Source organism: Thamnophis sirtalis, unplaced genomic scaffold (assembly GCF_051295495.1).
Source record: "Thamnophis sirtalis isolate CommonGarterSnake01/CBP01778 unplaced genomic scaffold, rThaSir2_p1.2 scaffold_2, whole genome shotgun sequence".
In the NCBI taxonomy this organism is placed as follows: domain Eukaryota; kingdom Metazoa; phylum Chordata; class Lepidosauria; order Squamata; family Natricidae; genus Thamnophis; species Thamnophis sirtalis.
Window position 1 is genome coordinate 35,252,180 of NW_028261382.1, and position 14,333 is coordinate 35,266,512.

Consider the following 14,333-nt stretch of genomic DNA (forward strand, 5'->3'; position numbering starts at 1 on the left):
GGTGGCGCAGTGGTTAGGGTGCAGTACTGCAGGCCACTTCAGCTGACTGTTATCTGCAGTTCAGCGGTTCAAATCTCACCGGCTCAGGGTTGACCCAGCCTTCCATCCTTCCGAGGTGGGTGAAATGAGGACCCAGATTGTTGTTGGGGGCGATATGCTGACTCTGTAAACCGCTTAGAGAGGGCTGAAAGCCCTATGAAGCAGTACATAAGTCTAACTGCTATTGCTATTAAGAATGTTTTGAACTTTCTTAAGGATGCTATAAAGCTCTTCCAAGGAGCAGAGAGGGCAACCCATGATCCTCTGGGCAATGGCGTTGACTCTCTGGAGCGCTGTCCTATCTGCCACTGTGCAATGGGCAAAGCCATACCCAGTGGTGACAGTGATTGACGGCAGTTTTAAAGAGGAAAAGAAAAGGAAAAAGGGACCAAACAAAATATACGGAGAGGAGATTAAATCATCAGTGGTTGAAAGGAAGAGCGGGAGGGGGGGGGAAGCCACGGGGGAAATCTCTGTCCACTCAAGATGATGATGAGGAACGAGTTCTGGCGAAAGGCTCGGAAGGGGCTCACGTCTACGATAAATAAAAGACCTGGATCATCTCGTCGCGTTCGGCCCCATCATCCTCAACGAAGACTCTGGCCCGTCCACTTCTCTCGTTGTCCCGGATGCCCTTGGCCACTTGGGTGGCTTTCAGCCTCTCAAAACGGTTGGCGTCAGAGCCGCACCACTGGTGAATGTTCTACAGGGGATGGAGCAAACAAGAGGGGGTCAATGGGCAAGATTACAAGGCCAGTGCAAAATATATATTTGTTTGTGTGTCTGTGTGTGTCTGTGTACACATACAAGCACTGCAAATTGGATTTCTCATGTAAAAACAAGCTGGCTCAGATTCTTTGAGGTAGCTCTCCACTCACCTTTAGGTCAAAGACCCGAATAATGGATTACCTACAGAGATAGTCAACTGTCATTTATTAATGAAAGTGTTGTATATTCATTGTGCTCCTAATAAAAGATAGGATAGAACAGAATATAGAAAAGAAATAGAAATAGAATAAAATAGGGATAGGGATAGGGATAGGCATAGGGAGAGGATAGAATGGAATGGAACAGAATATAGAAAAGGAATAGAGTAGAGTATGGAATTGAATTGAATGGAATGGAATGGAATAGAATAGAATAGAATAGGCATAGGCATAGGGTAGAATGGAATGGAACAGAATATAGAAAAGGAATAGAGTAGAGTATGGAATTGAATGGAATGGAATGGAATGGAATAGAATAGGCATAGGCATAGGGTAGAATGGAATGGAACAGAATATAGAAAAGGAATAGAGTATGGAATGGGATAGAATAGAATGGGATAGGCATAGGGATAAGGATAGGGTAGAATGGAATGGAACAGAACGGAATATAGAAAAGGAATAGAGTAGAGTATGGAATGGAATGGAATAGAGTAGAGTAGAGTAGAGTAGAGTAGAATAGAATAGAATAGAATAGAATAGGCATAGGCATAGGGTAGAATGGAATGGAACAGAATATAGAAAAGGAATAGAGTATGGAATGGAATGGGATAGAATAGAATGGGATAGGCATAGGGATAAGGATAGGGTAGAATGGAATGGAACAGAACGGAATATAGAAAAGGAATAGAGTAGAGTATGGAATGGAATGGAATAGAGTAGAGTAGAATAGAATAGAATAGAATAGAATAGGCATAGGCATAGGGCAGAATGGAATGGAACGGAACAGAATATAGAAAAGGAATAGAATAGAGTATGGAATGGAATGGAATAGAATAAGAATAGGAATAGGAATAGAACAACAAAGTTGGAAGGGACCTTGGAGATTTTCTAGTCCAACCCCTGCTTAGGCAGAAACTCTACACTACTTCAGACAAATGCTTCTCCAACTTCTTCTTAAAAGCTTCCAGTGTTTTAAGACAAGTTCAAAACACTGGAGGCAAGTTGTTCCAATGCTTAACTGTTCTAACTGTCAGGAAATTTCTCCGTAGTTCTAGGTTGCTTCTCTCCTTGATTAGTTTCCACCCGTTGCTTCTTGTCCTGCCCTCAGGTGCTTTGGAGAATAGCTTGACTCCCTCTTCTTTGGGGCAGCCCCTGAGATATTGGGACACTGCTATCACGTCTCCTCTAATTCTTCTTTTCTTCAGATTGTGAGTTTTTCTTTCTGTGACTTCCCCAAAATATGTTTTATCATATGGCTTCTGCAGCCGGTGAAAGACCACATCACCAAAACGACGTCATATCATTTTTAGCCCCCATGTGCCAAAATCCTGTTGCGTATGACTCTATGGAGTACTTACACTGCCTAGATCCAGAATAAAGCAGTCGCCCCTGTTGAAACTGTCCCAGCTGACGGGCACCTCCGTCGCCCGCACGGTTCTCCTGCCTTTGACCTGGAAGAGTCTCTGGACTGTCACTTCATTGGGCACCACATGTCGGAAGCCCGAGGCCACGCCACCAGCCTAGAATAGAAGAGAAACAAATGGACCTTCCACCAAAAATGAACCATCAGCGCATCTTAAGTCAGATCTACAGGAAGGATTTGGCTTATCGGAAACATCTGGATGAGTTGAGATTTCCATCTGTACTGACGGAGGCGTCCCAAGAGCATGAAGTAAACTCCTTCTCCTGACAAAAAACCCTTTTATTAATTTGCTGTGAATTCTGCTCATTCACATCCAGCAAAGTCTTTCGAGGGAGGATTTACAGTCACAGACCTTATCTGGCTTGGAGAGCTGCCAGGCCCATCTCTGCAGAACTTGGCAAGGAGTCTCCGAGAGTCATGAACCAATTACAGAAACTAATTGCCTCCTGCAAACTCCACTCCCCTGTCGCTCCTCTTTTATTTCCTCTGGGAGGGGCCATTCACTGTCCATCTGTGGCCTTCCTCCCAAGTCGACTCCTGTTCTTTAGCTGTTCCCTTTGTCTGGCAACTCTGTTCATGCGCACGCTGGGAACATGGTCCAGCTGTTCGTCTGCCTCACTGATGTCTGACTTTGAAGGCAGCTGACAACTGTCATACAGATTTGGCCCCCTCTCTGCCTCCGACACAGAGCCCTCATCCGACCTTCTCCAGACTCCAGGACTGGCCCATCTTCCTCCCCAACCTCCTCATTGTCCGAATCTGCTGCCAGCTCTGCTAGCGGCCATAACACCATCTAAGACCAACGGGAACTGCGTTATTGGTTCCCCATGGATCAGGGCTCTTTGCTAACAGGGTTCTGAGTACCGTCAAACAATACCTCTAGCAGGCACCTACTTTGTACTTCAGTCCCGATTTGAAGTATCCTAGGAAAGTGGATGATTCGTGTCCTTGCACTTCCCGGTGTTGGATGGCCCTTCCCCCAAGGTAGTCATCCAGTTGTACTGTGAAAATGGCGGCCGATCCGCTCTCGTCTTGGCTGCACTCGTTCCCTGGGAAGCAGAGAAGGAAAGAAGCCAGAGAGTTGGAAACCTGCAGGAGGGCTCAGCTAGTTGGCCCAAAATCAAGAAAAATAGGTGACAATTCTTCCAAGTTGAGTTATTTATATTGTTTCATACCTACAGACAGAATCTTGCCAGACTGAAGACTCAACTATCTGCACCTATAGTACACTCTGGGAATTATTAGGAAGGGGAGGTCCTCACACTCTCTCTCACACATATATCTGAGCTGAGCTGCCTCTTATGCACTATTTCCCTCCTGGAGATCTTACTAAATTCCATAATATTGTGTGTGGACTTCAACTCCCTCATATTGTCTGTGGACTTCAGAATCCTTCAGCCACCATGTGTGGACAAACTCCCAGCCTTCATCAGCCACTGTGAGCGGTCTTCAACTCCCAGAATTTCTCAGTCACCATATGTTGTGTCAGGCCCCAAACCAAGAATGACATGTGTCCAAAGATGTCTTTGTGGTCATATGGCCGGCATGACTAAATGCCGAAGGCGCATAGAACGCTGTTCCCTTCCCACCAAAGGTGCATTTTTTACGTGCTTTCCAACTGCTAGGTTGGCAGAAGCTGGGATAAGTCACGGGAGCTCACTCCATTATGCGGTGCTAGGGATTCGAACAGTTGACCTTTCTGATCGACAAGCTCAGCATCTTAGCCACTGAGCCACCACGTCCCTTAGATTACGAAAATAAAAACACACCAAACACATAAAACAGCCAATTAGGATCGCCTCGATCCTCACAGAGTGCTCCTTACCCAGCCAAAAGTGAAGGTCGTACTGCAGATTCCCGTTGCGTTGCCGGATTGTGTTGAGGATCACATAAGCATCCCCCATGAAAAAATCACCGTAGAGGTTTCTCGGCACCGGGACCAAGTCAAACTTCTCAATCCTCCAGATCTGAAGGCCCGGCTGCTTGCCAGCATTCAGGAACTCGGCGTGTTCCACCATGCTCACCGGCTGAGAGAAAAGACAAGGGGGTAGAAAATTTTTAAGTTAATTGGCATATCTGACTCACTCACTTTCTTCTGCCGCTTCCAAAGCAGAAGGTGCCGTCTTATTTCCAGAGAGCCTGTCCTTAAAATACAGTACAAAAGGCAATGAATTTGACCTTGCGAATGAAGGCAAAATATACATATCATCTTAGCTTTATTGATCCTATAATTCCTTGAGGGGTGGAGTCTAGGCAACTGAATGGAGCTGAACATTTACTGGCCAGATGCCCTTCCTGTTGCCAGGGCAGAATTTTATTCAGCTGAGAGTGAGAGTGAGAGTGAGAGAGAGAGAGTAATATTGCAGGATCCAATCTGAATCGGTCACCGGTACGGAGGTTTGTTCTTCCAAGCTTTCAGACTCTGCTGTAGTCAATCCCCAGGGAACTTCCCAATCTCCAAGATGCATTCATGTTTGCAGCTAACTAAATTGTCAGCTAAGTAGGGACAAAAACAGCCAGGGAAACTATTGAAACCTGGAAAATGGCACTTTTGACCATCAACAGGAGTGCTGATTTACCACCAGCTTACTGGGCACTTAGGAGCTATGGGCACAACAATGCAAGGAAACGGCAACCAATGACTTAATAGCCACCCAGCCATACACCAGTCAACAACTAAATGCCACACACAACCAGGTGCCACATAAATATTATACATAGAACAGCCCCGGGCACACATCAGGGACATTAAGAAGTGGACTGAGAATGGGCTCCCTCATGAGTTTCAAAGCATGGGAGAACAGGCCGTTGGTCCCGACAACCAATTCAAAATTGAATTTGACCTCTTCTGACTTCTGAAGCATTTTTTTTGGGGGGGGGGGAAATAAATTTATAACAATGCATGGTTCTAGTGATTTTTCTACCCTGCTTAAAGGTAAATGTTTCTCTTGCACATACATGCTAGTCGTTCACGACTCTAGGGGGCGGTGCTCATCTCTGTTTCAAAGCCGAAGAGCCAGCGCTGTCCGAAGACCTCTCTGTGGTCATGTGGCCAGCATGACTCAATGCTTGCATTTTTTACGTGCTTTCAAACTGCTAGGTTGGCAGAAGCTGGGACGAGTCACGGGAGCTCCCTCCGTGACGCGGCACGAGGGATTCGAACCGCTGAACTGCCAACCTTTCTGATCGACAGGCTCAGCGTCTTAGCCACTGAGCCACCGCGTCCCCATTAGGTTGCATTTATTTAGCAAGGGAACAAAATCACGGCGACTGAACAAGCTCAGCGAGTGCCATCCGGTTCAGTGCTTCCAATCCAAATCCCCCAGTGGCCTCTTTTTTTTTTTCCTGATCCGTTGACAGAGTCAGCCTTCCAAAACTTCAGGCTGGCTTTTGGCCAGTCCTGCCTGGAGATTCCAGCCACTGGGTACGCACAGGACTTTGTGCAAGCTAGAGATAAGCAGCGAAACTCAGCCCTCCCTCGTTTTTAGCCTCTGCCCTGCTAAAATTAAGAGAAAAGCTGTTTCTGCTGCAGGAAACCCATAACTGACTTCCCGCTAAAGCTCAATTCTGCATGACCAAAACTGACTCTATTGAACACACGTGACTCAAGAGTCTTATTTTTGTTGTGTTGCGTTGGTGACTGAAGGAAATGCACAAGAAAAACAAAGTGTCCAGTGCAACTCTGTCCTTGAATGCATGCACAATTTCCCGCTCGTAATGGTTCTCTGGGACTTCAGCAAACTTCTCTGGGTGGCAGGGAGGCAGCGGACTAACCAAACCAGTTGGGTTGTGATATATGAATAATAAAGACTTTAAAAAAAAAAAAACGAGTTGGTTTCAACATAGGCATTCCTTCCAATCTCGTTTTTTGAGAGTTGGTTTTGCACCAGTCAAAGGTGTAGAAAATGACAGGTAAATTTCTCACCTAGAATTAGAAGAAGTGAGCTGGAAGGGACCTTGGAGGTCTTCTAGCCCAGTCCCCTGCTCAAGCAGGAGAACTTATACGACCCTGTTTTCCCCAAAATAAGACCTCCCCCGGATAATAAGCCCTCCTGGAAAATATTGCAACCCAGCAGCAGCCCTGAGGTGACCACGCTTGTCACCTCCTGCACCTCAAAAATAATAAGACCTCCCTGAAAATAAGGCCAAGCGCTTATTTTGGGGAGCAAAAGAAAATAAGACCTTGTCTTATTTTCGGCGAAACACGGTATTTCAGATAAGTGACTGCCTAGACTCTTAAAAATATCCAGTGATGGAACACTCATGATTTCCAGTGGCAAGCTGTTCCACTGGTTAATTGTCCTCACTGTTACGAGGTTTCTCCTTAATTCCCGGTTGCTTCTCTCTTTGATTCGTTTCCAACCATTGTTGGAAGCCCTACTAGCTTTGCAGATGCACTTGGGCGCTAGGGATTCGAACCGCCGAACTGCCGACCTTTCTGATCGACAAGCTCAGCCTCTTAGCCACTGAGCCACCGCATCCCACTTACCTGCCTACTAAAACTACAGTATCTGTAAAAGTCATGGCATATTACCGAATCACCAACCGACTTGGCAAAACCTTGGCAAACGTAAGCTTTCAAATCCAGAGCTCAGAGCTGGCTCCCCTGCCCTCAATCGGCTAATCCCAAAATTCTTTTACAAGCTAACGAGCTGGTCCAGAGCCCTTGAGGATTGAAAGTCCTCATCACTCACCCCAGCCAAGAGCACGACCATCAGTGATACCAGCGGAGAGGCTCTCCCCAACGACATCATGTTTACTCTCGTAGGTTTCGGCTGAATTAAACGTTCGATGGCACGGGTTTTCCCCACCGGCTCACTCTCTGCACTGAAGCCTTTGTGGACAAGCCTGCTCTTCTTCTCAGCCTGCTTTAGAGCTGAGAGGGGGAAGGAATCCAGAGCTTTGCCCTTTATCTCCTATCGGTGTGAAATTCTTGGCCGGGATTCCACCCCAGGGCACGCCCAACTTCAGCTGGAACGCACAGCTGGACCCGCCTGTGTGTACTGGACAAAGGATCAAAGTGCAGTAAAGGCCAGCACCCTGCAGACTATCCAGGCAGAAAGCCAACCGGTACTTATCACTCCCAGGCTGAAATCTTGGAGAAGAGATGGGAACTGCCAACAGGTTACGCAAGGCCAAGAGGAAGCCTTTGTTTGCCGATGGGTGGTTATTGTGGGGCAAAATATAGGAATTCCTCAACTTAGAAACAGCTCATTTAGTAGCCGTAGTAAAAGAGAATTTGTCAACTAGACAGATTCTTTTGGGTATTAAAAGTTCCTTTACCATGTGGAATGAGAAAAAGGAATGATTACCTTTAAGATTAGTTGTCCTGTTTGCCTCACCTAACTAAAACAAATAGGGTATTGGTATCAATACCCCCTGTGGGGAGGTAAATGAGTAATGAATCTCTGTTTGGGAGATTGTGTACGAGGCCTACATGACACCAGAAAGGGGTCTATGTGACAGAGGAAGGCCAGGTATTTGGGGATGATTGATAAGCTGGCTAAGAGTATAAAAAATTGTAAATGACTGCCTTTCGGGGTTCAGATTTTTGCTTGACCAACTGCTGAACCTTTGCGCAAATAAACCTTTCCCTCTGACAAAGAGCTGGTTTTGTCACATTTTCTGCAACATTTCTGGCACCCCAGAATGGGACAACCAGGCGATCTTTCGCTCCGGACGACCAGGACCCCACGCTGGCGGAAGGATCCGATCCCCGGGTACCTCAGGCGCCACGAGGCTTCTTGCTTCGGAGGAACGGGGGAGGACACCTTCCACCATCGAGGGAAATCCAAGTCAGCCCAAGGACCCTTTGTGTGAGTAAGGGAAAGGAGAAAATCTGAACAAATCCTGGCCAGGACGAGAGGGAATACAAGACCTGCTGGCAGGCAAGTATAAGGTGGCGCAGTGGTTAAATGCAGCACTGCAGGCTACTGCTAGATCAGCAGTTCAGCGGTTCAAATCTCACCGGCTCAGGGTTGACTCAGCCTTCCATCCTTCCGAGGTGGGTAAAATGAGGACCCAGATTGTTGGGGGCAATATGCTGACTCTCTGTAAACCGCTTAGAGAGGCCTGAAAGGCCTATGAAGCGGTATATAAGTCTACTGCTATTGCTATTATATTGTCTACTGCTATAATATAGTGTTGTGTACCTACTCCTCTAGAGAGTAGAAGAGGGTGCCTGATCACCACCCTGGACTCGGGACGTCGATCCTAATGAAGTCCGTGTTAGGTTGTATGGGGGTTAAACCACTGCAGTTTCCGTTGGTGACTGTCGAGCATCCAGCACTGCGGGTCAGTGGTAGTGTTTTAGAACATGGGAGGAGGAGGTGGTGTCCTGAGAACACCCCTCCAGTGTATGTTGAAGAATTTTAAGAAGGCATATAATGGGGATTATGGGGACCCCCCAGCAACCCAGGCTAATTTAAAAATATTTTGTGAGTCAGAATGGCCCACTTTTGGTGTAGGATGGCCCCTAGAGGGAACTCTGAATCCTAGGGTTATAAGCTTAGTCCATCAAGTTGTAACAAACTCAGGAACTGGCCACCATCAGATGAACTGAAGAGAAGTTCTATCTGAGTTTTGTTTAGTTGTTTTTGTTTTTTTTAACCCAAAGTGACTGAGGAGTCCACAGGGATAGTTAGAAAGCTGCCACAGCAGCAATAGTTGTCTTTAAGAAGGAAAGTGGAGCTGAGCCCCACCCAGATGCAAGTGATGTGTTAATGAAAGTTGTCTCTATAAATCTTGGATCTTTAAAAATATGCCAGCGCTCTGCTGGGAGGTCCAATCTAGAACCTGGCCAAACAGTGTGTGGACAAGCATCTCTATACATTGTCTCTATAAATCTTGACCTTTAAAAATATGCCAGCGCTCTGGAGGGAAGTTGAGATCCCTTAATAATAGAAATGGAGCTCATTGGCTTATGTACAGCTCCCTGAAATACTTGTAATAACTGCTTTGCATGGAGAAAGAATGAAATGGGATATTTGTGTGTGAAATTAATTTACACAAGCAGTCTGATTGCAGTGCGAAGGTGAGCATGTTGGTGGTAAAAGTTAGTGTGAATGTACTGACTCCCTTTTGCTTAAAGAAACGGAGAAAATTTGTTGAGAGAATGCAGAGTGGAAAAAAGGAGTGAGAATTCCGGTGTGGGTTATTAATTTTTTTCCCCCTTTGTCCTCTTTCTGTCTAGTGGGAGGGAAAGTTTGTCCAAAATGTCTGTATTATCTGTATTGTAGAAGTAGCTACAGAGAGAGAGAGAGAGAGAGATCCCATTCAGAATTATGTTGCACTGGTGGTCTCATGAGTAGGAGTCCCCGGGCTCACTGTGCATAATTTAAAATAAAAAATACTGAAAAGCCTGGATTGCACATTAGCTAAACTCAATTTGGCCTCACAAAAAGAAGAGCTAGGGCAGATTCAAGAACCACCCCTTCGAAATGGGCAGCCTGTAACTTAAAGGGAAAGCAAGGCTGTGAAAATTTTTGGAATTTCTGATTCCTTGAAACTTGTTTGGAAGCTTACAGAAGAGATATTTGATATTAATTGGCATGGAAAATTGGATACTGTAAATTTCTTTCCAGAAATTGTGCCCTGGTTGCTAGACCTTCATGGTTGAAAGCTCTCTGGGAGCCACTGAAGGGATCCTTCTGCTGTCTCAATGCCTTTCCATTGGGAGAATTAGGTCTCCCTCATTTGACCAATTTTACTCTTTTGTCAAGAACATGTGCGTTCCACTCACATGTTTTGAAAAAAAAGGAGGGATTGTAGGAAGTTATCACCCAGCCCTCTCCCAGAAAATGTAATATCCTAGGAAATGTTGAAAAGGCAGAATATTTCTCTGGATGTGACAAGAAAGAAACATGTTTTAAAAGGCAGAATAGCTGTCTGCAGCTTCCTGTCCATTCCCCCTCTTTGTCAATGAATCATTAAACCTTGAGCTAATCCATTTTAAGTTGGTTGTTAACTTAAGGATTTTTTTCCTTTAAAGAGCAAGTTATCAGGAAAAGGGGGAAGTGCGGCTTGGCTTTTCTGATCTCTTTAACAATTTTTTTTTCTCTTTACCCTTCTGTCTGAGAAAGGAGGGGCTACTGGGTGGACTGCTCAAGTAGCTTTGCTTTTCATTGTTTTGGTTTTCTTATATTTTCTTTTCTGCTCTGAATATAATTTTAATTAATTATGGGAAAGTTTTGAGGTTTAAGATGTAAAACTAAACCTATATAAAAAGAAATGATTTTGAAAGATTTTGTTTGCATTTGTACGTGTTTTAACCTACTTAATGAGAATATGCTTCCATCTGAATGGAATCTGAACTAACTCACATTTTACTAAAAGCAGAGAACTGACACAAAAGTTTGATCCAAATATATTTCAGAGCATGGACCCAAAGTACTCTATTTAGATTGCCTTGGGTTCTGTTCTCAGGGTAATTGTATTAGCAAATACCAAAGGGAGTCGAGATGTTGATCCAAGTACTCCTTTCACCTAAATGTGTTTTGCAACGAGACAGGGAAAAATAGGCAGGTTGTATTTAAATGAAGCCAGTACTATACCATAAAAAAATGGAGTTTTGTTTGCAGTTTATTATGCAACCAACTATTTGAGTCCAAAAAGTTTTGGTGCTTTTTTTCCCTTCATTGTATTGATTTCTGGCTTCCAGGTACAATTGAAATGCTTACAAGAAATAAAGCCTTATTTATGTTGGCCAAAGAGCAGAATGAGAAATGGAAGTTCTCAGACTCTTACAGCATAACTGTATTTCCATATTTCTATTTCTTTGGCCACATCAGCTGCAATTCGGGTATTTTTATAATGTGAGCTAAGCAGTCGTAATAAGGGTGCTACATATGATCATCAGTAGTGTCTTTAAGTCCTTAGATTCTATCCTTACCCAAACTAGAATTATTTGAATTAATAGGTAGTAAAGAATTTTGAGTCTCTCCTTGCCAGCATTTAAGATTGAGGAGTGACTAATTTGATATACTTTTCTCCAGTGGTGTGCGATCCAAGTATTTAGAGATGACTGAGAATGGAGGTGATGAATGGATGGAGAACCTGAAGATAGACAGACCTTCCCTAATGAAAAAGAGATCATCCTAAATAGTTTTCATTTAAAGAAAAATGGCCTTAAAATGGCTCTCTTTGAGCTGATCATGCTATGAGAAAATATTCTTTAATTTGGAGGAGAAGCTATCCTCCGTAGTAATTATTTTATGCCATAATGTGTTTTGTGTGTCTCCTTATAAAAATGAGGAATTTTGAGGGAAGGAAGTAAAGCTTTCTGAAAACATTTTATACATGGGGAAATGCTACTTCCTTCCTAAGCATATTTTATTATTACTGTATTTGCATGTCTGAGGGGGGAAATGGATTGGGTAACAGAATTGAGGGTCTGAGGTATCTTTTTACATGATGTCATTTCTCACAATTTCACTTTATGTGGGGATGAAGGACTGCAAAATACATCAGAAAAGGAATGATACTGATTTCAAATTGCAATACTGCTCATACAATTCTCCATACTTTTAACTACCTCAATACTATGTTGAATGTACAATTTTGTGGAGATCCATGACTTGAAATAACAAGCACATTGTTCCTAAAATTCTTATGCGTCCTTCAATGTCAGTCCTCCATAAATGAGACAGCAGAGCAGACATCTGAAAATTATATTTCAAGCCCTTTACACTCAAAATATTAGTTAATAATTAACACTGGAATTGCGGTGGGAGAGTTAATTTGTCTAATCCAACCAGCAAAACTCACCTAAAACAAATGATCTTATTTAAGATATTTATTCAAGACACAAGTTGTTGCCCCTTTTAGAAAAAAAAAAATCTAAAAGATGGGAAATGTGGAATGGAAATTGTGACAGAAGCTCAGAAAGTATATGTGAACAGAGATGGAAGAAAGGATCAGAAAGTGTTGTTGTCAGTTGTAGGAGTAATGATGGATAAGAGGTTAGGAGACCAGAAAAGAAAGAGAAGGGACTTTGGAAATTGAGGATAATGGAAAGGAAGGTGGCAAGGCAGGGGAAGAGGAATGTGGGCAGGACAAAGTGGAAGGACTCGGTGTTTTAGATGTGAAAAGGACGGACATTTTTCTAGAAACTGTCCACAAAAGAAAATAGAAAGAGAGAGGGAACAGCAAGTATATTGACTGATGGATGAGGATGAAGAATAGGATGGGAAGGATGAAATGTTTGTTGGTTATTGTGGATCATTTGACTCAATGGGGGGGAAATGCAAATGCAAATATTATTGTTAGAATTTTGTTGGAACATATTGTACCCAGAGGAAAGAAGTGGGAATATCACCATGTAAGATGTTATTTGGAATACCAAATATGGGGAGGGAAGGTCTACCAAACATTGAATTAAAAGACAAAATGTTTAGAAAATATGTACAGGAACTGTCCAGATGTTTTTCTCTCTTAAGACAGAAATGCATTCATGTGCAAAATGCCACCCTTGAACTTTGCGGTGCACCAGTTAAAAGCAGGACAGTGGGTGCTGATGAAGACCTGGAGAGATGGAAAACAAACTCCAAGTTGGGAAGGGCCTTTAATTGTCCTGTAAACTACTGAGACTGCATTTCAAACTACTGTCAAAGGGACTCATTACCTCTGAATGAGAGAGCCTGTGCCAGCCCTAAAGGAATGGAAAGTGGAGTCTCACCAAGGAGACCCACTGAAGCTGAAGTTTCAATGGACTTAATGGACTGGTGGACAATCATGCTACCGATAGGAAGGGAAATATTTGCACTCGGACTAATTTTTGTGTTATGAAGAGCAGAGTGGTTGCCTATGCTCTTCCCTCAATTGCAGAAAACTATGATTGAACAAATTCCATTGCGTGCCCTCCCGGATGTCTTGGTTTTGTAATTGTACTTGTGGATATTGTTGTTGTTCTTCTCATTGTATTGATTGTGTTTTGTGTGTTGGGTATAAGGTGTTTATACACCAATTCATCACTGGAAAATGAACCACAATATAAAGAATTTGAAATTGGAATAGATAGAAAAGGAAAAGATCCATAGGGTTGGCTAGAATTGAAAAAAAAAACTAAAACAAATACATAGAAGTATATTTAGTTATAATATCGGGAATTTGAAACATTAGAATTGCCTGAATTCCCCATGAGAGTTGAAAATCTGTTTGTACAATTGGCTGAAAAAGAGAAAACTCGTACGAAAGAAAAAAAAAACTGTTTTATGTGCGGTGGTACGAAAATGGAGAACAGTGGCCATGGGAAGTCTTGGAAGCTATCCCACAGATATTCAATAATATGTTTAGATTATCTGGACTCTGTCAACCAACTTAGTGGGAAGGAACTGTTTTACAAGAAACAAGAATGTAACGGTGGGAGACCTCATATGTTTAGGGCTCTGGGACTAGGAATATAAATTCTGGACGTCATCCAATAATGGAACAGAGCCTGAAAACTTTGATACCACCATACTTCATTATCTGGGTAGTAAATCAGAAGTGTGGATTGCCCCAGATAATATGTATTGGATAGGTGGCAACCTTGCATATGAGAGATTATCAAGGAATTGGTCAGGATCCTGTGTTCTTGGATGGATCAAGCCCTCCTTCTTCCTATTACCCATCCAGTCCAGGCAGGTACTGGGAGTCCCTGTTTATGACCCGGTAATAGCAATAGCAGTAGACTTATATACCGCTTCATAGGCCTTTCAGGCCTCTCTAAGCGGTTTACAGAGAGTCAGCATATTGCCCCCAACAATCTGGGTCCTCATTTTACCCACCTCGGAAGGATGGAAGGCTGAGTCAACCCTGAGCCGGTGAGATTTGAACCGCTGACCTGCTGATCTAGCAGTAGCCTGCAGTGCTGCTTTTAACCACTGCGCCACCTTGGCTCTTATTTTGGCTCTCTCGGTAGGCCTGCAAAGGCGTAGAAGGGACATGGAAACGGCATTTTCCAATTT

General features: G+C 43.6%; 1 protein-coding gene across 3 annotated transcripts in view; it reads right to left on the bottom strand.

Moving 5' to 3' along the window:
- GSN (gelsolin) overlaps positions 1-14,333 on the bottom strand; it is a 49,849-nt gene that overhangs the window by 12,817 nt on the left and 22,699 nt on the right. For 2 of the 3 annotated variants that reach the window (XM_087704755.1, XM_087704754.1), the window contains exons 2-5: positions 4,214-4,415; positions 3,283-3,437; positions 2,324-2,485; positions 593-742 (exon numbers count right to left, since the gene is read on the bottom strand). In XM_087704755.1, coding sequence (XP_087560881.1) covers positions 593-742; positions 2,324-2,485; positions 3,283-3,437; positions 4,214-4,406 — 660 coding nt within the window. In that variant the 5' untranslated portion in view covers positions 4,407-4,415. Of the gene's footprint in view, positions 1-592; positions 743-2,323; positions 2,486-3,282; positions 3,438-4,213; positions 4,416-7,082; positions 7,281-14,333 lie in introns of those variants that run through there. The other variant, XM_087704756.1, reaches the window with a different exon arrangement.